Here is a 24,437-nt window from a genome sequence, read left to right on the forward strand (position 1 = left end):
GTATGGTTATTGATATAAATAAATATGAAAGTAAGCACATGATTTGTCACTGTAATGCTTTATTTTTCAATCAATAATTATGAAAGAAGGTGCCCCTTTTACATGTTAACCTATGGGGGGTGTCAACTCCCAACTCATTTTAGTTCAGAGGCCACATACAGCACAATGTGATCTCAAGTGGGCCAGAACAGTAAAATAATAGCATAATAACCTATAGCACTTACCTTACATTTAAATTAAGTATCTTTTTTTGAACTCTTGCTTACTTTAATTATGTCCGTGGGATTTCAAAGTGATTGAATCTTGTACACATGCAAGAGCAGTTATTAGAGTATTAATTATCGTCATTGCCAATAATGATTCTGATAATGAATAACAGGGGTGTTCATTATCAGTTTGTGACACCGTGTGTATGGAGTGTTGGCATAATATTGGCAAAACAGCAGCTAAAAGCAGGTCAGTGCACCGCTTTCCTTCCTTAGCAACAGCTGAGACGAGACCCGCCTGCAATTTTTTATTTTTTTTCTTCCAGACAGTTTGGCCCAGTATCCCGTTGAGTGTCAGTGGGCACTCCTTCCCCCTCCTCCCTCTCCTCTCCTCTTCTTTTTTCACCCTCTCCTCTCTGATCCTCACTTCTTCCCACTGCAGCAAACATTAGCCCAAATCGGTGCGAGCCTGTCGCCAGGCAGCGCTTCAGGCAAGGAGAGGAGAGAGAGAGAGAGAGATGGAGGGGAAGGAGGGTGGGTGAAGAAGGGAGGAGGAATAGACTGAGAGAAGGAGGAGGAGGTAAAGAGGAGGGGTGGGTAATACCACTGCATGTCACACAGGCTAACACCAGTGGATTTCACACAGACTGATACTGGAATTTGAGAGAGTGAGAAGGGCTATTTGGAAGGAGAGGAATGAGGAAACATTATGGATGCCATTAAACACCAAGAGCAAACGAGATAAATTACCCAAATACAGAAATAATAGCTTTAGAAAGACAATGTGGAACAGAAAAGATGCATGCTTTAGATAAAGAGGAAAGGAGTCTTAGTGCAGCTGCCTGATAATGATGCTGTTTATTGAAGCCATCAGGAAAAGGGGAGGGGCTTGCTGCTAATCATGTTTAAAAGGCAACATCATGTGTTGCCCATGGAGAGGGAAAAGGACACTTTCATGACCAGCTATGAGGACGTAGATAGATTAGTAGGAGATTAAAGAGGTGTCTTTTGTGATTGAAGTCAATGGGGCAGAGCTTGTTGCGTTTAAAGTGTTAGGAATGGGTGTTAATTGTGTTGTCCATCAAGAGGTACACTTATACTTATGTGTGTTTGAGTGTTTCTGTGTGTGTGTGTGTGTGTGTGTGTAGCCTTTTTGTCTGAAAGGGGGGAGTCTGTCAAACCCATCTGCCGGAACCCCTTCCATGGTTGTCATGGTAACAACCTCCCTATCCCTGGCGAGAGGATATGAAGGGTGTGTGCACCATGAAGGGTGGGTGTGTGTGTGTGTGTGTGTGTGTGTGTGTGTGTGTGTGTGTGCGTGTGTGTGTGTGTGTGCGCACATTTTTATTTTATTTATTACATTTCTTACTTTCATAAGCTGCCTGTTATTGTGCATGTGTTGCATTTTGTTTTTTTTGCTCTGTGGTCGTGATGCTCACAGTGTGTTTGTGTGTGTGTGTGTGTGTGTGTCTGTGTGTGACCACTTGCAATGCCGTCCATGGCAGCCACATACTGTACACTGCAGAAGTGGACAACGGTGAAATATGACCATTAGTGAAATGCAGAAATCTCATCAGCCTCTCCCTCCTGTTTTTCTGCACATGGATGCTGAGACAAAGAGAGACTTTGGCTGAGCCAGCAGTGTGGCTGTGTAACCCCATCTAGTGGCTGAATTTTGAATTTCATCATCAAGTGGATTTTATTCCCAGTCTTTTACTCAAAATCAGTGTATACATGTTTCCTGTAACATATGCATCAACTCAAAAGTGTAATAATTCCATTAAAATACAGTCAGTCTAAATATCTAATTTAATGATTGAAAATGTATAGAAATGGCTTTAAAATAGTTAGAAACCTGCATCGTAATCGGGCAGGTAGGAAATTAGTTGTATCTGAGAGCAAAATGCTCTTTAAATGTGTGAAATTGCACTTGGAATTGACATGACGGTGGCTTTTAGTATAGCACCATAAATGAGTTACATCTCACATGGGCAAAAAAGTAAATTTTACTGTCCTGGTCACCATCTAAATCATATGGTAAATTAAGTTTCAATAGTTATCCATTTTGAAAAGTGAGAAGATATAAAACACTTGTGTATCAGAACTCCCTCTTATTTTTTCACTCTCTGTCCTTACTCTTAATTTTTTACTCTCTCTGGGTTTGGAAATGCCTCATATTCACCTTCCCCATCTCCGCCAGGTGACTCGCCCCCTTCCCGGCATCCCAGCAGGCAGGAATGGCAGACGGACGGCAGCCAGACGAGCACTGGACCTCCAACGGCCAAGAAAACGGCGAGAACGGCTACTCAGGCTACAGGCAGAACGGTTACCACGGCGCCGCCGCCGCACATCCTGGAACCACAGGTATATTGTGACTTAAAAGATGTTGTGTGTTTGCATGTGTGCATACACGCTACACTGTATCCTTGTAATCGATTAGACTGCCCACTCTCTATTACAGATGGCTATGGGGGGGGAATGTGATCGAGATCAACAAAAGCAAAAAGTTTCACATTTGAATGAGTATTGAACGCTAACAATCTGTTGTTGCAGCTCTGCCAAACGTTAGGAAACACTGGTTTAGGCCAATTTTAAGGACACAATCCTCAACTGTGTCACAAATGCTCCCATAAGGAAGAAATAACCCGCCCACAGCATGACTCAGCTAAAATGCTGTTTCTGATTTTTATTTACATTTTTACAGGCTGTGCGTAGCGAAGTGTACTATGATTTTGACCAGTATTGGAACAATACCAATAATAAGGATCTTGAAGGATCAAGATTTTCCAAGAAATTGAAAATAAAAAAACGTAGAGAAAAGGAAAGAAGTATTTGTTAAAGAAAGTAAACAGGTTAAAAAGGTTCTTCAACTTCTACATAATTCAATGCTACTATTATTTCTAATGACTTTATTGTGTGTATTTAGCTACTTTAATCTCATATAAATTGTATAAGTGACATCTAAGGTAAGTTTATACCTGTTTGTCTTCACTGGAAATAAGGAAAACAGCCCTTATAGCTACTAATAATAAAATCTCAGAGCAGCGTGGGAGTGTCATCGTCAGATAAACACGTATAAACAGCGTTGTTTCAAACTCAAAGAGTGGGGCCACCCATGGAGATAAGGTTGGCTTTGAGTTACATGTTTTTCATTTCCTTCCTTCCATCCATGTCTTGTTTCCCCGGTCTCTCTCTCTCTCTCCCTTTGCAGTGGATGACTCAGCCAATTTGCCTCCCTCCCCTCCCCCCTCTCCCTCCGCTGAGCAGATTGGGCCTGTGGCACAAGGTACACACACACACTCATAACCACTCGGGAACCTTTCCGCGTGAAAGTGTGAATGGTGGTGAGAGTGACACAAAAAGTATCTTAAATACATATAAAAGATGGTCCTACGACAGCCACTCCTCCTCCTCCTCCTCTTTCTCCTCCTCCTCCTCCTCCATTCTTTTGATCCTGCAGTGTTTAGTTACAGCTCTCTGCTGCTTTGCATGTTTACTGATGGAGTCTGCAGCATGTGCCACTGTCAACTGCCCAATTCCACACTCACCAAAAACTTAGTTCACTCTTACTTTTTCTAACACACACTCGCATCTCATTGCTTTATTAATGCTAAAACGACAACGCAAACATCCCTCTTCCCTTCACGTAAGCTGCCACTGGAGCTCCCCCCCCCCCCCCGTCTCAGCTTCTTCCCTCTTCTTATGTTCATTCTGTGTACTTCTCTTCAGCTCACACAGAACACAGCTGTCTGTCTTCACACTGTTTCCTGTTTGCATGTGGTATGCAATCAACTCAAGTGTAGGATCATGTAGTCTCACGTCATGGTTTAATCTGTAATGGAGGTAGATGGAAAAACTTTCAACTCTTTCTTGCCCTGAAGATAGTTCCCCAGATTTTTGCCTGGAAACTGAAGTTTGTGACCATCTCTCTCCCCAACCAAAGTCCATAGAGAGTTCAAATGTGTTATTTTGTGACATTTGTGTTAAATATACAGTTGTTTTGTAAGTTACACAAACTTGGCAGCAGCAGAAGACCAGCCGCTGTTAATGGTTTACAAACCTCAGTTTCCAGATGATTCTTTTATTAAGTCACAGAAATGGTGATGTATGTCCTCACTCTTCAAAAAAAAAACTGAACAAATCCTCCTAAAGTTTGAGTCCATAGTTTGTCTTTGAAATTATTTTGTTACGTTTTCTGTTGAAATCCTAAAAGTTATTTGTTTAAAATCAAGTTTAAAGTTTCAAATAACATAAACTGGTTGAGAAAGCAATTACAGACTATAGAGCCCTAGACGTCATGTGACTCGGTCCCCATGAACCGCCATGTTGGCAGTCTAACGAACGGGACCCGGAATCCAACCTGTCAGAGTTCACTGCGCACTTTAAATCCATGGAGGTCGACCAAAAATCTCGCCAGAATGAATAGATCTAATCCTTATAATGCCCCAGCATGCTTTTTACGAGGCTGTAAACAGACGGAGAGGACATTATTCCAGAACTGCAGTATCCTGAAACTTTCCCCTTCCTGATTAATTTCCCTTCATCTTACTCTAGAGAGTCATAGAAAGTTTGCCAGAGCCTGGAGGGAAAACAAATGGACGCAATCTGGCTTTGTGGTAAACATTCATCTCTGGAGTCTACCGGCTAAAGATAGCATTGTTGTCACTAGATGGGTAAGCATTGTATTAGCGTAGCATTAGCAACAGGGCAGTGTCGTGTGAATAACTGTGCTGTATTAATGTTGCTGCACAAAATTTCATGGATGATGCTACTAATATTTCTCCTTAAGCTTTTGTCAAATCCACATTGATGAGTCAAGGCTAGGCTTTTGATTGCATCCCATACAACTCCATCAGAGCTGAAAGTGTCTCACAAATCCATCTAATCCCAGTATTGTTTGTCCTCCATTTCTCATCCATGTGTCTGTCTCCCTGTCCTGCTCAAAGACGATAAAGTAGAAGTTGGGGATGAGGATGAGAAGCAGGCTCCAGAAGAGCCCGACACTCACCCAGAGGAAGTGACACATGAGCAGCCAGGAGACTTTCTCTTAGAGCAGACAGATTATTTAACAGAGGCGCAGGCTTTGGGCTGCCAGCAAGCCCAGACACCTGAGGTCCTCAATGGAGGAAGTCATCAAGGTGAACACAGCCCTTCACAAAAAGGTGTGTGGTTTTGCGCGTGTGTGTGTGTGTGTGCCTACTGTTTGGATGAAGGTATGAAATAATAATTGTGCAACTGTTCATTACCTGCCTTGCATGGCCCCTTTTGTGTGCTCTTCCTGAGCACAAAGACTTTCTGCTCTTGATTTTTCCTAATTTGTGATGCACCTCAGGCTTCGCTGCCAACCTCCTTCCAGCTCTGTGTCCCTTAAATCCTTAAGCTTCTGCTTTGATACCTGAAGTTGCCATGTGCAAAAAAATAACCCAAGATAGCATTTTAATTTTGTGCTTTTCATGCCACACATAACCATTTGCTTTTCATTGCAGCAAGAAATGAGAAAACTTGATCAACCATTTTGCTAGTTGATCAGTTCTGCACTCTTGTATTGCCAGCTACATTGCAAATGCAAAGATCATTGTCTAAACTGTCAAGCATTGTATATTTCTATTTATGTGTCACTAAAAGTAGTTTTCTGTGGTTTCATGTGGATTTTGCTGGAATATGCAAGAAATTGTTTCTGGGTACACCCACCTGTAAGGGTGTTTCATGAATCAGTAATGAATGTATTTTAAGCCTGTTGTGTATGAGTCACAAGTTTAAATGTTGTTTTCATTTCATCCCAAGGCAAATGATAATCCTGTTTTCCTATTGTTACTTACCATCATTGGACATACTGTATATCACCATCCTTATCTTTGAGGTAAATTGATTTGAACAGTAAAACCATAGAAAAGATAATTCAATGTATATATATTTTTATCCACGGAACTGCCAGTAAAAACTGCCAAAAACAATGTTATTATTGGGCTGACTCTTCTGTCAGTCCTTGGTGTATTGCAATAGGAATTCAATATATTTGTGTAATATCTTGTGAAATCATGCAACTCATCCCTTCATTTCAGTTCTGCACGCTATCTTAGGTGCTGTAAATCCCCCTTTGCTGTTGTGGCCTGCCACAAAATACACTGTGCTGCGTGTTTTGCCTGATGGACAGCTGCTGTATCTATGTGCAGACAGCCTGGGCTTGGCTGTGTTGGCTAGCTTTTGTGGATGGTGCTAGCAAAGCTTTTGGCTAATGTGACCAGACACAAAGTTCTACAGTGTCCTTCAAACTCACAGCCCAGCTGGAGGAATGTATCAGTCAGGCAACTTGTGAGTCTGCTATGAAAGAAGACGAGCATCAAGTGGCGTCGCTACATGAAAAGCAGGTGGTCGTTGAAAGAGAAACACCTGAAGGAACAGAACCTCTTCTTCCCTCTGTGAAAGATCCCCTCTCCGATGTCCCCTCAAAGGAATCAGGTAGCAATGAAAGAAAGGATGTGGTAGAAGAAGCTGAAGAAGCACAAGAGTCTTCACCAGCAGAGGAACCCTCAAAAGAGGGAATAGTGTCACCAGGCAAATCAGGATGCTCTATGATTGAAAGCCTGGACAAAACAGAGTTGATTGAGGGAACTGAGGCAGACCAAGGCATTAGATTGCATGAGATGCCAGAGACTGATGTTCAGAAAGTTGACCAAAGACAAGAATTGGTGAAATTGAGTCCAGACCCTGTTGCAGAGTTCAAAGCCACAGGAATTTTACTTCCTGGAGCAACTACCTACTTTGAAACATCGTCAAAAACTGAGGGAGAGGAGCCAGCAGCAAGTCAGAGCTATTATGAACTCAGTGCATCAGCAGAGATGGTGTTAAGTGGAGAGAGTGAATCCCTTATGCACAAGCAAGAGGAACAACAAGAAAAGAAAGTGAGGACATCCACCTCTAAGATGTCTTTAGAACAGAGAAGCCTCTCATTGAACATTAATGTTGGAGAGAAATTGACAAAAGAGAAATCAATGATCTCCCCTAGCAGCTTGTGTCCAATCAGTGGAAGTTTTGATGAATCTGAGATTTACCCTTCAACACCACCTCTGGAGATCCATAAATCCACATTTCCTCCAGATGTTTCCATTATCACAACTTCCTGTGAATCACCTGAAGATAACCCTGCTAAAACTGAAATGCCTCAAACTTCTGACAAGCACAGTTCCCCCTTGGAGCATTCCAACAGCCTCTCTGAGATGTTGGATTTGGCAGGAACTCTGCCTCAGCCACCACCAGGGAGAAGAGAGGTTGACTACCTGAGACGGAAGTCAGTACCTGCCAACATGTCAGCTCTTGTGGGGAGTTCTTTGGCCAAGCTCACATTAGAAGATCAAACTGCAAGAGTGGTGGGTAGGGAAAGCCAGCTGGAGGAGCTGGGTTACTGTGTGTTCAGTGAGTACTCGGCACCCATGCCCTCTCCTGCAGATGTACCCAGTCCTGGGCACTCTCCAAACCAGCATTTCACTTCTATGGAGAGTGAAATGGAGGAAAATCTTGGGGTCCTAGAAGTGGAGGGTATCTCCCAGGGCATCCAACAATCTGATCTCAAAAGAATGATACCAGAGCAGTCTCAAAAAGCTCTAAGTGAGAAGAAAGATGTACCAGTGAAGACTACCCTGATGCTTGAAAAAGCTGTGACCAGTGGAGTAAAACCAGATCGCCTAAGAATTCCAATGTCTTCTTCAAAGGAAAGACTGAATGAATTACGTTTGGAGAGTGGCTTACCGGGGGACATTAAGATTCAAGCAATCCCTGAAGTTGATGTTGAAAAAGACCCGTCCAGAGAGGCTTCTCCCATTCCACCAGACAATTCTTTCACTTTCAGTCCTGTGGAAACTGGAAGCAAGGGTCTCGAAACTCCCACCACCCCCAAGTCACCAGGTGATATAGTCTCAGAAAGCCAAGACACCAGAGAGGAACCCTGGACAGAGGTCAAAACAGAGATTGACATGAAGTCTCAGAGTGCTGACAATAAACAGCAAGATTTAGAAGAAAAAACGCCAACAGCTGAACAGAAACAGTCAGAAGAAAATTGTAAAGCACCAGAGATTGCACACAGAGAAATAGATTCAACATCATCACAGCCTTTGGGAGAGACCACAGAAGAGGATGATGACAAGATTCAAAGTGAGCATGGGAAATCAACAGGGTTAGAAGTGCAAGAGACTTCAAAATCTGGTCAGGATTTGCACACTGAAGAGCACTTAGATGAGAAAGATGCCCAAATCCAGGTACAGGAGATCACGCTTGTAAAAGCCACATCACCAAAACCACAAATACCCTCCTCTGTCATCATTATTCCTCAGGCACAAGTTGAGGAGGAAGCAGAGGATGACGATGATATTGAGATTGCTGAAGAGCCTCAAGAGATAATGGAGGAAGCTGAAGAATTTGTTCGCCCAAGTGCTTGTTCACCTGAAGTTGTAAAGGAAGAGCCAAAGAAAGAAGAAGTGAAGTTGATGGCAGGTGACCAGGTGTTAGAAGAAAATTCCAAGTCGAGAGCAGGAAAATGTAGTCACTATGACCAAAACCGTGATGATGGGGAGCCTGCAACACACAGTCCTCTCTTTTCTCCATGCTCTGACAATAACCTACTACAGACAACAGAGGGAGGTGGCAGAGATGATGGAACTGGGGAGAGTCAGATTGACCCACAAATAGATAGTGAAGAGGGGAAGAAACACAAGGATGAGGGGGTGAGGGAAGCTCAAACAGAATCGGAAGTAGTTTCTGGTGAGATATGTGAAGAAAAAGAGCAGAAGTTGATGGAAGAAAACGATGAAGGCAAGAAGAAGATGGGTGAAGAGGACATTGGGGAGGAGGGGAAAGACCTTGAGATTGTTCAAGAGACAGAAAATACTGATGGGCTCTGCACGACCAGTCAGACAACTCATGATGAAACCACCATGGATGTCTCCATCCTAGATACAGACAGTGGCTGGATGGACTCACAAGGTACTTGCGCTTGTAAAAAATTAATCACTTGCAAAATTGTAAATATTTTTACCTGTTTTTATTGCAAAGGAGTTTGAAGAGTTAGCCCTGTTTTGAACCATCTCCACTGCAGATGATGACAAAAGTATCATGACTGAACAAATCGAAGCCCTTCCTCATGCCAAGATTTCTACAAGTGCACCTGTGGTCGCGGTGGACAAACCCGCTAAACGGGCCCCTGGCAGAGGAAGGGGCCACTCCGGTTCCACTGACATCAAAGTGTCCCGGAAAGTACCCATCCACCACCCAAGAGATGAGATGAGGAAGAAAAAAGGTTTCAAATCAGTATTCAAGATGTAATGTTTAGCTTACAACAAATGACACTATGGGAAAGTTCAGTTGGGGTGTTTGAGTAACTAATAATACAAGATTACAAGAGGCAGCGTTGAGCAAATTGCTTGTTTGGAGAAAGAGACAGAAGAACCGGAAGAAGATTTAATTGTTTTTGGCGATGTCTGCCGGAGATTCTGCAATGTATGCATATTTGACTATATAAAGACAGTATAGTGCTTAGGTCCAGTCAAGTCAACTTTATTTCTAGAGTACATTTAAAACAACCAAGGTTTAGCAACGTGCTTTATAGAGTTAAAGGCACAACAACATAAAAGGTATAAAACACAAAATCAGTAAAACCGTAAAATAGTAACATCATAAAATGGTAAAATCTAGACAGAAATGCCCAGGTTGACTATTCCTATCCTGAGGTGAAGGAAAAGAGCTGGGTCTTTAAAGGTGATTTAAGATGTTCAATAGTGGGGGCAGATTTAGTTGGTAACTCTTTCCAAAGTTTGGGGGCAGCTACCAAAAAGGCCAGATCGTCCCAAGTTTTTAGTCAGGAATTTGGCACTAAAATCTAAAAGCAGCCTGTTATTAGACCTCAGAGCTCGCGGTGGGGTGTGAAGTAAAAAACAAATAGGAAGCCAGTGGAAGGAAGGGTCTCTTTTATTTTATTTTTGTTAAAAGGCGAGCTGCAGCGTTCTGGACCAGCTGGAGTCGCTGGACAGACGATTAGTCTACACCAACATACAGAGAATTACAATAATCCAGCCGAGATGTTATAAAAGCATGGATTAGTGTCTCTAAAACTTTAAGAGGGCGATGGGCCTTCACCTTGGCAATGAGCCTCATTTGGAAAAAGCTGGACTTAACAACTGCCATGGTTTGCTTCTCAAATAAGAAAAGGGCTAAAACTTTTCCAAAACATAGCAAACAGTTGTTTGAGAATGTTTGGTTCTCCTTCCTCCAACAGGCAATGCTGTCAACTCTCTGTAACACACTGATACCTCATACACCCCTACCCAAAAATCACAAGCTATCCCTTTTAAATTTCAATAATCTACATGCATACTTTTTTTTCATAGTAAGCTGTTGTTGATACATTTAACTGAGGTATTGCATGTTGGGATAATTCTGTGTCTCCTTTTTTGCCAGTCGGCAGTAGGAGGGCTGATCAGAATAAGGTGTCAGTCCTCCAAAGTCGCTCTCCGTCTCGAAAGAGCGTAGCCAAAGCGGCAGCCAGACATCCTAGGCCTGCTCTGCTTCACGGCTCTGCTAGACGCAAGGCCACAGGTGAACACTTCACCGAGAAACCAGCGCCGTGGATAGAGAGAGTGAAGCTAAACGTTAACTCAAAACACATCCAAAACAGAAGAATTCTTGCTGAATTTGCTTTACAGGTCTCAAATATCGCCAATCATCATTAGTGGCCATAAGAATTATGGCTAAAGAACATGTTGACTCTCTCTATTGATGGCTCTTTGAGAAATTGGAGGTGCAATGTAGCTGGCAAACATATCACGTGCTGCTGACTCATTTTAAGAACACCACATTTGCTCTGTTTTTCTCTAATTATGTCATCGCACCTTCAGTTTGTTCTTTGTCTTGCAATTTCACCCACTCCTTGTTAAATGTTCTGCATTTTTTTAAGTTATACGGCTTCATGTTGTCCTTTTTTTCCCACTGGTGCTGGTTTTGTGAGTTGTTGTACAGCTCACATGTCAGTGTTTGCTAAAAATGGCTTCAAAGCTGTTGGTGTGGTAAAACATGTGTGATGACCATATGTGATCTATGTGATCAGGATTTGTCTGTTGTTTAACATTTCTCCAAACACTAATTTCAAACTGAAATGTACTGTATTTTGTGTGTGTGTGCTGTGGGTGATCACACTTAAACAATGTCTCCCCCTGCTGGTTTAAAGTGATACATACAGGATTGTTAATCTTCACAGGCATAGAAAGCCATCAACCTCTTAGTGTGGCCCACCCGTCCAGGGAGAGACCCACTGTAAGTATTATTATCTATTATTGGACACATGCTCACATGTTATTGTTACCATTGATTACCATTGTCTATTACATTTATTAACATTTAAATACAGACATTAAGGATGAAGTAAAAGCTACAATGGGATATATTCACAACTATACTTTGTCATTTACCTTTTGTATGTGAATACATATTTAAGGTCCAGTGTGTAAAATGCAGATTTTGTTTATTATTTGGCAGAAGTTTTAAATAAAATTATAATACTTAATTTTTCACAAGTGTACAATCACCTGATTGTTTAATTGTTATTCATTAAAACAGACCGTGGTGGCCATTTTGAACCACCGTTTTTACTACACGTTATCATTTACACACTGTACCTTTACTTCAAGATAGGATTTTAATCTCAATAGATTATCTCTCAATTTACAAAACCTCTGTCTTTTTTATGTTTTTAAAATTAGAAGAAAATGTCATCTTTTAGTTAGTTGCAGAACCAGTGGGTCTTGTAGTTCTTGTGGTTTCCAAATTTTTTTCTTATTAGTCATATTCATTCATATTATTTTCTGCATGTTTTCATTTGTCTTTTTTTTTATTTCTCTGTGTGCAAATGTGTTTTTATTGTCCTGCATGCCTGCCACTAATTCTGTCCATGCCAGTCTCAGCAAAAAAAACCTGTGAGTACTGTCAGTAGACGGGCCCAGTGGTGTGTTCGTCTTACTGTACCAATAATAATAAAAAAACTTTATTGTGCATTATGTGGGAAGGGTATTGCTGCCACGCCAGAAAAATGAAACCGATTCACTATCATAAAGCACTGTAAACATTTTCATGTCATATCATGTCATATTTTCAAGTCATGTCAAAATCAATTATCACTTTACAAAGTGGAATATTTCAAATGATCTCTAATCTCATTATAATATTATTATATAATCATAATCTCAATGAAACTAATCTCATTATGACACTTAAAATTGTTTCAACGTAAAACTTTTCACTTTATGTGATAACTGATTGTTCGGCTTAGTAAAACTCATGCATGGAGAAGGTTAGAATACGATAATTGATAAAATTGTGTTGGGGAAAGATTATAATGAGATCATTTATAGTTCATATGTTGTAAAAGTTCATTATGTCTACCGATTGAACTTAGTATTTTGGTTTGTTTTTTAGACAATAGTAAGTAAGGTAAAGGAAAACTTACTGTTGTCTTAAAAAAACGAACCAAAATACTACATTTTTGGTAAAGTTTAGTTCATTAACATTAAATGTTTTCGGAACAGTGTATAAAATGCATTCATCTCACTAAGAGAAAATATGTTTTTGAACAGATTTAGTCTTACACCTGTAGCTGTGAATGATGCTTTCGTACGCTCATTCACTCTTTTTTTCTTGTCCACACAGTCAAGTGTGATGATAACTCCATTATCAGTCATCAACATTATTAAATATTATTCATTATAAACATGGAACTATTGCTAGTTGAAAATCCAGTTGTAAGGAGAACATTTTATTTCACGGATTGTCTCACGTTTGGCTCCAAGAGAAAGCGACTGTGTTCATTTCTTGCCAAGAAGATGCCAATTAATACTGGTTTAAACCAAAAATATTGATAATGAATGAACTGAGAGCAAATTATTCCAGAGAGAGAATGTTTCCTCCTGACAAAGGTCAATAAATAGATTATGTGTGTCATCTCGATGACTGATCGTCATTACCCAGCAACATTAAATTAATACATCATCAGATCTGTGCTACTTAGATTTATCTCTTAAACAGAACAGCTGAAGATTCAGATTTCATCACCACTTCCATCTCACCCCTTCATTTCTCCATCTTTTTATCACCCCTGCATCCCTCCTGCATGTTTCCCCCACCTCTCACCACGGCCTCCGCCCGTCCAGAGCCCCACAAGGGCCGAACTGTTAAAGATGGCAGTGCGGCATCGGGGGTCCGGTCAGCATCCCCCCCGGCCTGGCTCCGCCTGTAGCCTTAAACAGAGCCCACTGGTGGAGGCGGAGCTCAGTGAGGCCCGCCCCTCCTCTGCATGCACCCGCAGGTCACCTCTGCCAAACAAATGGGCAGGGAAGGTAAAGTGGAAGGAGAGCAGGGGCTTGTGGGTAATGGTATGTCCATGCCAGCTTAATGATTTTGTGTGTGTGTGTGTGTGTTAATTTAGGAGAGAGCGTACCGCAGCCCGGAGAAGAGGTCGTCCCTCCCCAGGCCGGCCAAGTCTCTAACACGCCACATTCCTGCCGCTGAGCAAGATGACAGCACCCCCTCCAGGCCAACCTGTAAGAATGCACTGCATGCACTTATTTATTTATTTATCGGGCTGATATGTTTGCACAGCAGTGAACACACAGAGAAAGTCTTAGGCCATCATGAGATTTACCTTTTTAGGGTATTTACCTTTTGACTTTAGACTTTCCTTTTCATTCTGCCCTGTGTTGTTTTCTATTGTTGTATTTGCATCTCTTTTGTCAAAAACTGTCCTGAAGCTGAGCTTTTATTGTTAACCTTTGCAAAGCAGACTGTCTGTGTATTTACAATAACAACTTTCATCACTGACTAACTAATTTTTATATGACATTTAAACTCACACCGCCTCCTACACCCGCTCTGCTCTGCTCTTCTCTGCCCACACTCTGTTTCCCCTTCACATCCTGCTCCTTCTTCTTCTTTCGCCTCCTCTCTTCTCTTGAAGCTATCCAGTCCAGAGCGGACAACAGAACCGGAAGAGCCTCTAGTATGGCAGGTAGACCACCCAGTAGCTCCTGTTAGACCCTTATCCACAACACATGACCCATCGTAGTTAGTTTGTTCATCATCAACACCAAAACGCGGGACTTATACTCTGTATAAGCGAACGTCATCCATCACGGCAGCATTTTCTTCATTCATCGTTGGTCACAGACTTCTATAAAAGGTTCCTGCAGGTTTTTAAAAAGTCTTGATTCATTCATTCACACACACGTGTGTACTGTCAGACTCATTAAGAACACTTTTTACAAATCCCAAAATTAACAAAAATTATAACAAATGAACATATTTATAACATATAAAAAGACAAAGTCAGTGGCTCTTATTTTGAAAGTCAGGTTGAAAGGAAGTGGTGCTATATAAGATTGGCTGATCGACTGTTGTGTATAGTGTAAGGCTTTTGTTAATTAGTTTTAGGATTTGTGTAATAATAGTTTGCACTTCCAGGCCACCGTAGTCATACGTACCACATGGAAGTTAATACTGAACTGGGCTTTCATTAAAGCTTCTGCTTCATTACGTGAAAACACTGCCTCCATAAAGCAAGGCCCACACCTAACCTACATATAAAAGACTTATTCTAACATTATGAAACTAAACTATAGTGACCACACACTTAGCGTGATTACATTTCTGCTAATAAACCCTCCTAAATGTCACACACTGGACCTTTAAACCTGCAGGTCCCTTATCAGAGTGAACAGGTGGGATCCATAGCAACAGGTTTGGGGACATTATCGTCTCACATCCTGTCTGTCTCCCAGCAACAAGCCTCCAGCATTAAATGAACTGTGTGCTTTCACACTCCTCTCCAAACATTCTTGTTTGTTTTGTGGTGATTGTAAATGTGGCAGCGTTTAGGGCTCCATGATCGTCCATCATCAGAACCACATGACCCCCCTCCATCAGTGTGTCTGTCTGTCTGTATTTCTCTCCATCTGTAATTTTTTTCTTCAGGAAGCAGTTTCTCATCCTCCGCCTTCTTCCGTCTTCCTCTTCTCATCCTAATCCAACTCATCCTTCGCCCTCAGGTTCAGACCTGGCACGTTCTCGATCAGCCCGCAGTGGCACCACCACCCCCAGCTCGGCTGTCACGCCGGGCACGCCCCCCAGTTACTCCTGCCGCTCCCCGGGCTCACGCACCCCGGGCAGCCACACGCCCAAATCCTTCAGTGTCCTCCAGGAGAAGAAGATCGCCGTGATCCGCACCCCGCCCAAGTCGCCGTCCTCCGTCCAGCGGCAGCTGAAGGTTCTCAATCAGCCTCTGCCCGACCTGAAGAATGTCAAGTCTAAGATCGGGTCAACCTCCAATCTCAAACATCAGCCCAAAGGTGGACAGGTAACGGGACTATAGTTTTCTATAAATAGGTAGAAAATAATGTTCTATTTTCAAGAAGACAATCTAGGAAACTGTGTTGACTTGAATTTTTTTTTACCTCCCATTGCTTGCCTGTAGTACATGCATTGCCCACTAGGAGGCAGCAGCCCTCACTTGTCAGTGTCCCATATTTACTTTTTGACATATTTAACTAAGATCACTGAATGTTTATTTGCAAAATGAACATTATTCCATTTGATTTCCAACTCTTTCTTCATCTCTATTTTTTTTACATACCTTTCTCCCTTAGTTGTAAAATGCTCAAATCTTACACAATTGTATATATTAAATAGTTTTTTTCCATAATTCCATATTATATTTAATCTTAATTTTAACTTTTTTTTTGTGCAATTTCTTCTTAATTTCCATTCCTTTATTTTTCACCTCTCTCTGCTCAAATTTCTTAAACTCTCCTTCTCGTCACTGTCTGTCTGCTTCCTGCTTCCTGTCCTCTGTCATCTCCATCAGGAACCTCTGTCCTCTGTCCCCTGACTGTCCTTATGTCTCTGTGTTTTCCTCCCCCTCTGAAGAAGTGCACAGTACATGATGTCACACGTTGTTCTTCCTCTCTCACACTCTGAGCATCAGTTAACGTGCAGAATCCTGCACTGCAGGGTGCAGGGACTTTCTGTCGTTAGCGCTGAGGTTATTAATAACCTTGGTTATTGTTTTCGGGGATTTCAAAACTAAGCAGACACTTGGTGAATAGGATTCTGTAATGACGTAGATTTAAGATGGTTTTCCTTCAAACCTATCACTTCAGATATTGATGATTCATTTGCTGTCAAAAAAAAGCAAAAGCAAAAAGTGCTCAATTGTCAGTTGTTGCTCCCAAAATCCCCATGTCCAATTTCTCTCTCTATGTTCTTATTTGTGTTAAATTTAAATGATTTAATAATTCAAATCATGTTAAATTACAATTATTTTTTTTAATACTTGTGTAATTAGTTTACTTCTTATTTCATGTTATTGTAAGTCATGTATATTTCACTCTTTGTCTTATGAAGGGTTTTAGTCCCAAACATCACCTTCCAGAAGCAACAACTGGTGAATAAACACTTTTTGTTAATACTGCCATGCTGCACTCTTAAAACCTGGACACACCTGCCTTTGAACACTTTTAATAATTGTGCTTCCTTACTCTGGGTAAAATATAAAATAATTATCTTTGGTACTCATGTCACTGCAGTGTTACAGAGGAGAGACTTTTCATTAACCTCTGAGAGACACAGTTGAAGAGGTGATTTACCGTCTCCATGGCGACTCCCCTTTTTCCTCCTTGGGGAGAAAATAGTGTAACAGCGTGCACCTGGAGAAGGCAGGTTATTTTCGAGCAGTGTAGTTATTCCCCGGTTTACTCTAAACATTTGTTTTATTTTTTTTACAATCACATTTGGTAACATATTATTATGGTTATATAATGTTTTTTTTTGACTTTCCAAGTTTGCAAATAATAGACAATTAAGATATATGATATAGTAATGAAATAATACTCCAATAAGAGACAACAAACTCAGATTTAATTGACCAAAACTTGCAAAATTGATGATGGGTATTCATTTAGCTTCAACTGACTGGGGAATTAATTAAATAATGGTGTCATGTTCAAAAGTCCAAAAACTATTTGTCCAGACGTGTTTTTATGAACGAGGAACAAGGTCTGTCTCTCTATTTGTTTTTGTTTTTTGTAGTTGGGAAACCCAGAACTACCCCGAGTATTAGCGCCAAACTGAAGAATTTCTTTTTAAATCTTACGAGAATAAAGTCATTGTTATTCAAGCAAAATCTCTCGGCTGCAGCCTGTGTCAAGATGAGAAACGCGGAGCATCTGGCGTCATGGTTACATTTAAATTGGAGCTCCACAAATAAAGAAATACTTTATTTTTGTCACATCAGCACCAGGATTTTGAAAGAAACAGAGTCTGTTTGGAAGACAGAATCGCAAACACAGACTTGGAGGAAATCAAGGAAATGGCTGCTAGTGGTCGACCGTCGACTGTTTACATCTGCATTCTGTTGCTATTTAATAATAATACATTAGATAATGATACAAAAATAATCTCATATTATAACGACTTTATTCTCGTAATATTTCGACTTTAATCTCGTAAAATTATGACTTTATTCTTGTAATATTACGACTTTATTCTCGCAATATTACGGCTTTATTCTCGTAAAATAACAACTTTAATATGGAAAGTTTAAATATGTTTGGCCCTAAAAAGCACAGGGAAAATCTGCTAAATGTAAACACATGTTAAACATAAACAAAGCATGTGACACCACTGCGATCTCTCACCACAACACTTGACTTGATCGAACGAGGCACATATAGTGTTTTTTCTTTATTGGATTTTGTTTTTAGGTTCAGATTTTAAGTGAGAAGCTGGACTTCAGTCATGTTCAGTCAAAGTGCGGCTCCATGGGAAATGTCAAGCACTCGCCCCAAGGAGGCAATGTATGTACACCTCTCTCTTTTCTTCATGTTTCCTCTTTTACTTCTTCTTCTGTTTCTCTCTTTCAGCTGACGCTAGCGCTCCTCTGCGACTTTGATGTGTCACGTCCATGTTACGTCTTTTTCAAACTGCCAATTTCATTACTTCTCTACATTATTATTGTTTCCAGAATTTTTGAATACACATTGTCTTAAAACTTGTACATATAGTGAATGATTCACTATTTTACATAATATATGAGGGGGTTAAAACGTTATGTTCAAATGAGACCATGAGGATCTGACAGATTGATTGAATTAGGACACACGGAGAAAAGGAAAGAGGCCCCTAACGTGTCCATTTTAGAGTTCCTTCACTTTTGGTTGACCAGAATTAATACAGACTCATTATGAAATCTTGAAAACGTCCCCAAAAAAAAGTATAAAACTTAAACTGCAATTGTTTAAAAAGCGTAAGAGGTATCAGAAAGTTGATTGACGTGAGAGACGTCTCAAGTCTTGTGAGTCGTTAAAAGTTAAAACCGCGTCTCTACGTTAAAGTATAGCGACACTGTGAGGCTCCAAAGTGGGCTGAGTGGACGCCATTTTTTTCACATTTCTCATTCATGTGTATGTGGAAATTCTTTGCAGTTTTTTTGCGATTTTTGTCACCATGGTTACTCGAAACGCTTAGAAAAGTCAAAGCATACCCTTCCCGATCAAACCCCAACTTTTGATATAGGATACGCGGGAAGTTTCACAGCAAAATTTGAGACGGATGAGGAATAAGAAGAAGAAACACAAACAAAAAAAGCACATGAGAACTCTATAGCTGACTTTGCTCGGTCTATTTACACCACTGTGGCACTTGGAGGGCTCACTTTTTTCTCAGGTGGTACTTGGTATAAAAGGTTTAAGAACGAACCATTTCTGTTCTAAACAAAAGTCACTCTGTCATTCCCAGGTCATGATTCCAAGTGTCAAACTGGACTTCAGCCACGTTCAGGCCAAATGTGGCTCGCTGGACAAACTCCAGCACACAGCCGGAGGAGGAAACGTAAGTAAAATCACAACATGTTTAAATCTAAATAAATAAATGCACAATAACTTTATTCCAACACGCACTACAGACAGAAAAGACACTGTCAATATTAAGCCAATTCTTTATATATCCTGGTTACCTAATGTATATACACTGTATAGTCTATTTTTATAGTCTTATTAGTCGATTTTTTTCTATATTATACTTTCATAGATGTGGAAATGGATGTGTTTTTATTTATTACCCTATTATCTTTGCTGCTGTGACACCGTAAGTGTACCTACTGTGTGACTAATAAAGGATTATCTTATTTTATCTTAAAAGCATTAATCATCCCTGTTTAATATCTGTGTCGTCACTGCTTCCAACGTTAATCCAGATCCAAATCCAGACTAAGAAGATCGACTTGAGCCACATCACCGCCAAATGCGGCTCCATGTCCAACATCCGCCACCGGCCAGGTACAGTACAGTTAAAGTTTGAGGAGCAAGTATTCTTACACTGACGTCAGACAGGGTATTTGAAGGTAAAATCTTGTCTGTTAGTTTAATATAAGAGTTTACAGACACAAAGAGGCACATTCTTATTCTCCTTTATGCATATTATTCTAAGCCTTTAACACTGAAGCCTCAAAATGTCTGTCTGGATTTTTTTTTTTTGGCTTATTTTAACTATAAAAGGGCCAGAAAGTGTCCTGTGACTAAGTGCTTTTCCCCATTTTTCCAGAATAACTTTAGTGTATTAACAATTTAAAATGAAGAAAAATTATGCCCGATGGCTTTTTAATGCCTTTTCTGTCCTTGCTTCGTCCTTTCCTCAGGCGGAGGACAAGTGCGTATTGAGAACGTCAAACTGGACTTTAAAGATAAGGCTCACGCCAAGGTCGGCTCCCTGGATAATGCTAGCCACAATCCCGGCGGAGGAAATATTATGGTAAAAAAACAACACACAAACATCCTGCAAGTAAAAAAAAAACCACATTTTCATAAAAGTTGGGACATTTTCCAAAGAAGCTGTAATTACTCAACACAGTTTGAGTTTTAATTCTATGTGAAGGCTACTATAGATTATCCTGGAGAGATATTTTGCTGCAACACGTATCTTCACCAATAGAGTAACATCTATTGGTGAAGATACGTGTCGCTACACAGTCGCATTCACACCTAGTCGACTGCTAGACTCGGTTCAATTGGGGGTTGCAACATTCAGCAGGTCCGACTTTGCTTTCACACTTTCGCGCTTTAGTGAAACGAACCGAACCTTTTGAATAACGTATTCCCCTCCTAGCCTGAGGCGGCGCTGCATCAAGACAGGGCAACTTCTGTTTCCTCCACATCAGGGCAAAACATGGAGCTGCATCAAATCCTATTGGGTTTTTTATTTGTGGACTCAGCCATTTCTCCCAGCTATAGTTCTACACGCGCGTATATTTTGGTTGTGTTTACCCACAATGCCCTGCATTGTTGTCCACTTCCTGCATTTGGTTCACTTGAAGCGATCCCAGACCTACGTTGTTGTTTTTTGGCGGACCGGAGTTTGCTTCTTTGATGCGCATCAGAGTTCGGTCCGGACTTTCCTAGCAAACGAACTCTGGGTTCGATTAAGAAGAGCTGGTGTGAACGCACCCTAAAAGTCTTTATTTGACCTTCCATCCATCCGTCTTCTACCGCTTTATCCTTAAAAATTGTCCCAACTTTTCTCAAAATGCGGGTTTGTTAACAAGGAGAAAACAATACAAAACAAAAAAAGACCTTGGCTCTGTTTCCGTACCCGCCAGATTGAGAGCCACAAGCTGAGTTTCCGGGAATCGGCCAAAGCCCGAGTGGACCACGGCGCCGAAATCATCGTCACTCACTCCCCCGGCATAGAGACGGGCGGACTCTCCCCTCAGCGCTCCTCCGCTGGTAGCATTAACATCCTGGAGTCGCCACAGCTCTCCACGCTGGCCCAGGACGTCACCGCTGCTCTGGCCAAGCAAGGCTTATGAGCCGACTGCCTCTTACTTCAAACACCTGAAAACAACAAAAAACAACAAAAAAAAAAACAACACCATCATTACTTCTACCCTCAGTCTCATTCAGTGATCAGCACCCGGTGTCGTTCTTGCTTCACCCACTGAGATTTTAAATCTTAACATTCACTCCCTTCAAAGGAAACACATCCCGGTCATGTTGTTGTTGTTGTTATTATTATTATTGTTAGTTTTTCATTCATTTTTTTTAGTCAAATGTGGACTTTTCTGTTTAGTTTTAGATGGACTGAATGCTAAAGTCTTTGTCCAAGAGAGCGGTCGATTGGTTTTTCCTGATTGTACAGTTTTGATTTCGAGCTTCACCACATTTTCCACGTGTGTGAGGACAGTTTGAGCTCGAGCATGACGTCCATCCACAATTTATACGGTACAAGATACAGTGTAGCGACTTGATGCTTAGACGATAGGTCGTGTAAACAGTGGACGTCTTTCTGGTTTGCAGGAGTCCAAGCAGACAGGAACAGTTCGTTGAGTTGACACCAGGGGGCAATACCACTGCGTGTCAAAAGAAAGGTCATCATTTGAAAAATTGAAAAATAAGACCTTGTATACACACATATATATATATATATATACATATATATGTATATATATATATATATATATATATATATATGTATGTAATCAGTATTTTAAAATGTTTGAAAATGACAAACTAAAACACTTATTCAAAATAAATAGGATTTGAATCTGGAAAAATACAATCTGAAATATTATTTCAAAATAAAAGTCTAAATCGTGTGCAAATTACTGAATTATTCAAAACATATGAGGATTAAAAAACTTAATCCAAAGCTGAAATATTATGTGTAATTGTGTGTGTGTGGGAGAGAGGGAGAGAGAGGCTTAACTTCCTGAAACATTTCAAAATAATGGTCGAGCAGCATGTTTGAGATGTAACATTTTAAAATTGCTTTTTTTTTTTCCTGATATTATATGCTAACAAAAAACTGTCTTCTTCTCTCTTGTTATGTTTTCTTTTTTATATAAACTGTGCGTCACTGTAGTGGAAGTCCTTGCTGTTTTCTATATGTTCCCTGTGGCCGCTCTGGCTTATTAGCACTTAAACATAGTGGATAACCATTGCAGCTTTGTCGAGTTGAGTGCTAACAAAAAAAAAAATAAATAAAGGCTAGCTTTCTGTTAAGATCTTTCTCCTCTCTGCAAAAAAAGAAAAAAAAAAGTGGCTGCTGTTTTATTTTGTTTGTTTTTAGCTTTGTGGTTTTATATAATGCTGCAACGCTGCTGTTATGCTGGCATGGCAAATGGAATAATGAGTAAATTAGAGCTACTTGGAGGAACACTTTAACTTTTCAGTGCGAGTGTAAATGGCCAGTTTCACGTGAGAAGCTTTATATGAAAACTTTTGTTTTGAAAGGGCAGCTTCCTGGCTGTTTTTTTCTCTCTCTTTTGTGTGTGTGTGTGTGTGTGTGACTTTACAGGAAATGAAACCAGAAACGACGGAAGATCCTCAACCTGCAGCCGTTCATTCAAGAAAAAAAAAATAGAGTGATTTTAAAAAAAGAAAAAAAAGTAGCAGCATATTCTCTGCTCATTATTGTGAAAGTCCTCTACTTCCTCTTCCCCTGCAGTGTTTTTCCCGTTACTCTTATCCCCCCACACCCACTATCCCCCGTCCTCTGCCTGTGTAAATTGTATTTAAAAGACCATGTAGACGTGTGCACACTTTCCAATGTTTGATGACAAATGCTCCTACAGGATGACAACAAGAGAAAATAAAGAAAATAAAAAGTGCTTCACTCTTTTATTGCACAACACTTTCTGTTGAACCCTTATATGGACATCCTGGGTGTGTGAGTGTTCATAGGTCACATATTCAGGCTTTAAAAAATGTGTTATTTTCCGTCTTATGTGTTGTTGAGTCAAAGTTAGGATTCATTTTATATCTAATTTTTAGTAGTGATGGAAAGTAGCAATAGTTGCGCGGAAGTCGCAAAGTAGGCCGCGTTTTTTCTTTTCTTTTTGTTCATAAAAACAATTGAAAGTGACCTTTGAACTGTGGCGTATTTTAGATTTCTAAGGTGTGTTTATATAGTTGATGAAATATTGCAGATTGGCTACGTTGTGCTTAAAAAAAAAGGATGTAAGACACTCTATATTGCACATTCTTATAGCCTGTGTATGTACTGTACGTTTTTACATAGTAATGGAAAAAAGAAAAATTTCTGTGTTCTAGGGGTTAACTAATAATTAGGTTAAATGCATAAATATTTCTATACTCTGTTGTGTAGTAATAACTCTAGCTGTTATCCCTAAAGGTAAAAAAACAATGTAAAAAGTTGCGAGGAATCTTGCTCTTTGTTGAATACAGTCATGTGTGTATCATCTTTTCAGGTCATTTTTTATGTCAATTTCTATATAAATATACGACAAACCCAAGAATTTATTATAACTAAATTAAAAAAGGAACAAAATAATAGAAAATCTAGAATAAATATGTTATATTATACATTGATTTTTAAGATCCCCACTCCTGTAATATGTAGTAATAGCTGCTCTTCTTTGGGGTCAACATAATCACAATAATACAACACAAAAGCACTCATTTGGTCTGTTTAATGTAAAGTAAAGTAATATCTCTGTCATTTTAGTTATTATTCATTTTTACCAAATCACAGCTCAAAGCAGGATGGAATCTTCCAGAAGAGACCAACGAAAAGAAAGAAAGAAAATAAAGGTAATATCCAATTGCACTATAAAACAAATAGAATATCAGCTTTTTTCTTGAAACATGTCACTGTACTGTAAAATAATAATAAAACATATCTTCTGCATCATGTTTAAGCAATGAAAACTGAACCTTCTAGTGAACCTTTAGGGGACGTCCTCTAAAGGTCGTATGAAGGTTGCAGCAAAGTCATGTTCTCGGAGCCAGATGTGCAACCGAAAACGTAACGTGGCAACCACAGGAGAACATAGGGGGGTAACCTTCAGGAAACGTTCCCATAACGTTCTGGGAACCAAAAATTGTTAGCTGGGTATGATCATTAGTTTAAATTATATTCTTCATCTCCACTGAGTAATTCATTCATTCACACAGAGAAGTGGTGTTTGGTGCTGGTTGTCCACGATGGATTATGAAACAACCTGTTGATAATCAAGTGGGAGGAGGAGGAAGAGGAGGAGGAGGGTGGGTGGGTGTCAGTCAGTGCACGCATCATCCTGTCATTCAGCTCTCACTGAACAGGTTAATGTTGGGTTTGTGTGCAGCAGCAGCAGCAGCAGCAACAGCAGCAGCAGAAGAAGAAGCAGCAGAAGCAACAGCAGCAACAGCAGCA

General features: G+C 40.3%; 1 protein-coding gene across 7 annotated transcripts in view; it reads left to right on the plus strand.

The window, feature by feature from the left end:
* LOC131441588 (microtubule-associated protein 2-like) overlaps positions 1-22,893 on the plus strand; it is a 58,776-nt gene extending 35,883 nt beyond the window's left edge. For 2 of the 7 annotated variants that reach the window (XM_058612359.1, XM_058612357.1), the window contains 15 exons: positions 2,435-2,570; positions 3,418-3,492; positions 6,486-9,182; positions 9,295-9,495; positions 10,653-10,790; positions 11,449-11,504; positions 12,146-12,163; positions 13,394-13,579; positions 13,669-13,783; positions 14,197-14,247; positions 15,284-15,591; positions 19,029-19,121; positions 19,486-19,567; positions 19,927-20,039; positions 20,884-22,893. In XM_058612359.1, the coding sequence (XP_058468342.1) occupies positions 2,444-2,570; positions 3,418-3,492; positions 6,486-9,182; positions 9,295-9,495; positions 10,653-10,790; positions 11,449-11,504; positions 12,146-12,163; positions 13,394-13,579; positions 13,669-13,783; positions 14,197-14,247; positions 15,284-15,591; positions 19,029-19,121; positions 19,486-19,567; positions 19,927-20,039; positions 20,884-21,093 (4,470 nt within the window). In that variant the 5' untranslated portion in view covers positions 2,435-2,443 and the 3' untranslated portion in view covers positions 21,094-22,893. Of the gene's footprint in view, positions 1-2,406; positions 2,571-3,417; positions 3,493-6,485; positions 9,183-9,294; positions 9,496-10,652; positions 10,791-11,448; positions 11,505-12,145; positions 12,164-13,393; positions 13,580-13,668; positions 13,784-14,196; positions 14,248-15,283; positions 15,592-19,028; positions 19,122-19,485; positions 19,568-19,926; positions 20,040-20,883 lie in introns of all 7 variants that reach the window. The other 5 variants (XM_058612358.1, XM_058612360.1, XM_058612361.1 and 2 more) reach the window with 4 other exon arrangements.
* Positions 22,894-24,437: the final 1,544 nt, after the last annotated feature.

Source organism: Solea solea, chromosome 2, assembly GCF_958295425.1.
Source record: "Solea solea chromosome 2, fSolSol10.1, whole genome shotgun sequence".
Lineage (NCBI taxonomy): Eukaryota > Metazoa > Chordata > Actinopteri > Pleuronectiformes > Soleidae > Solea > Solea solea.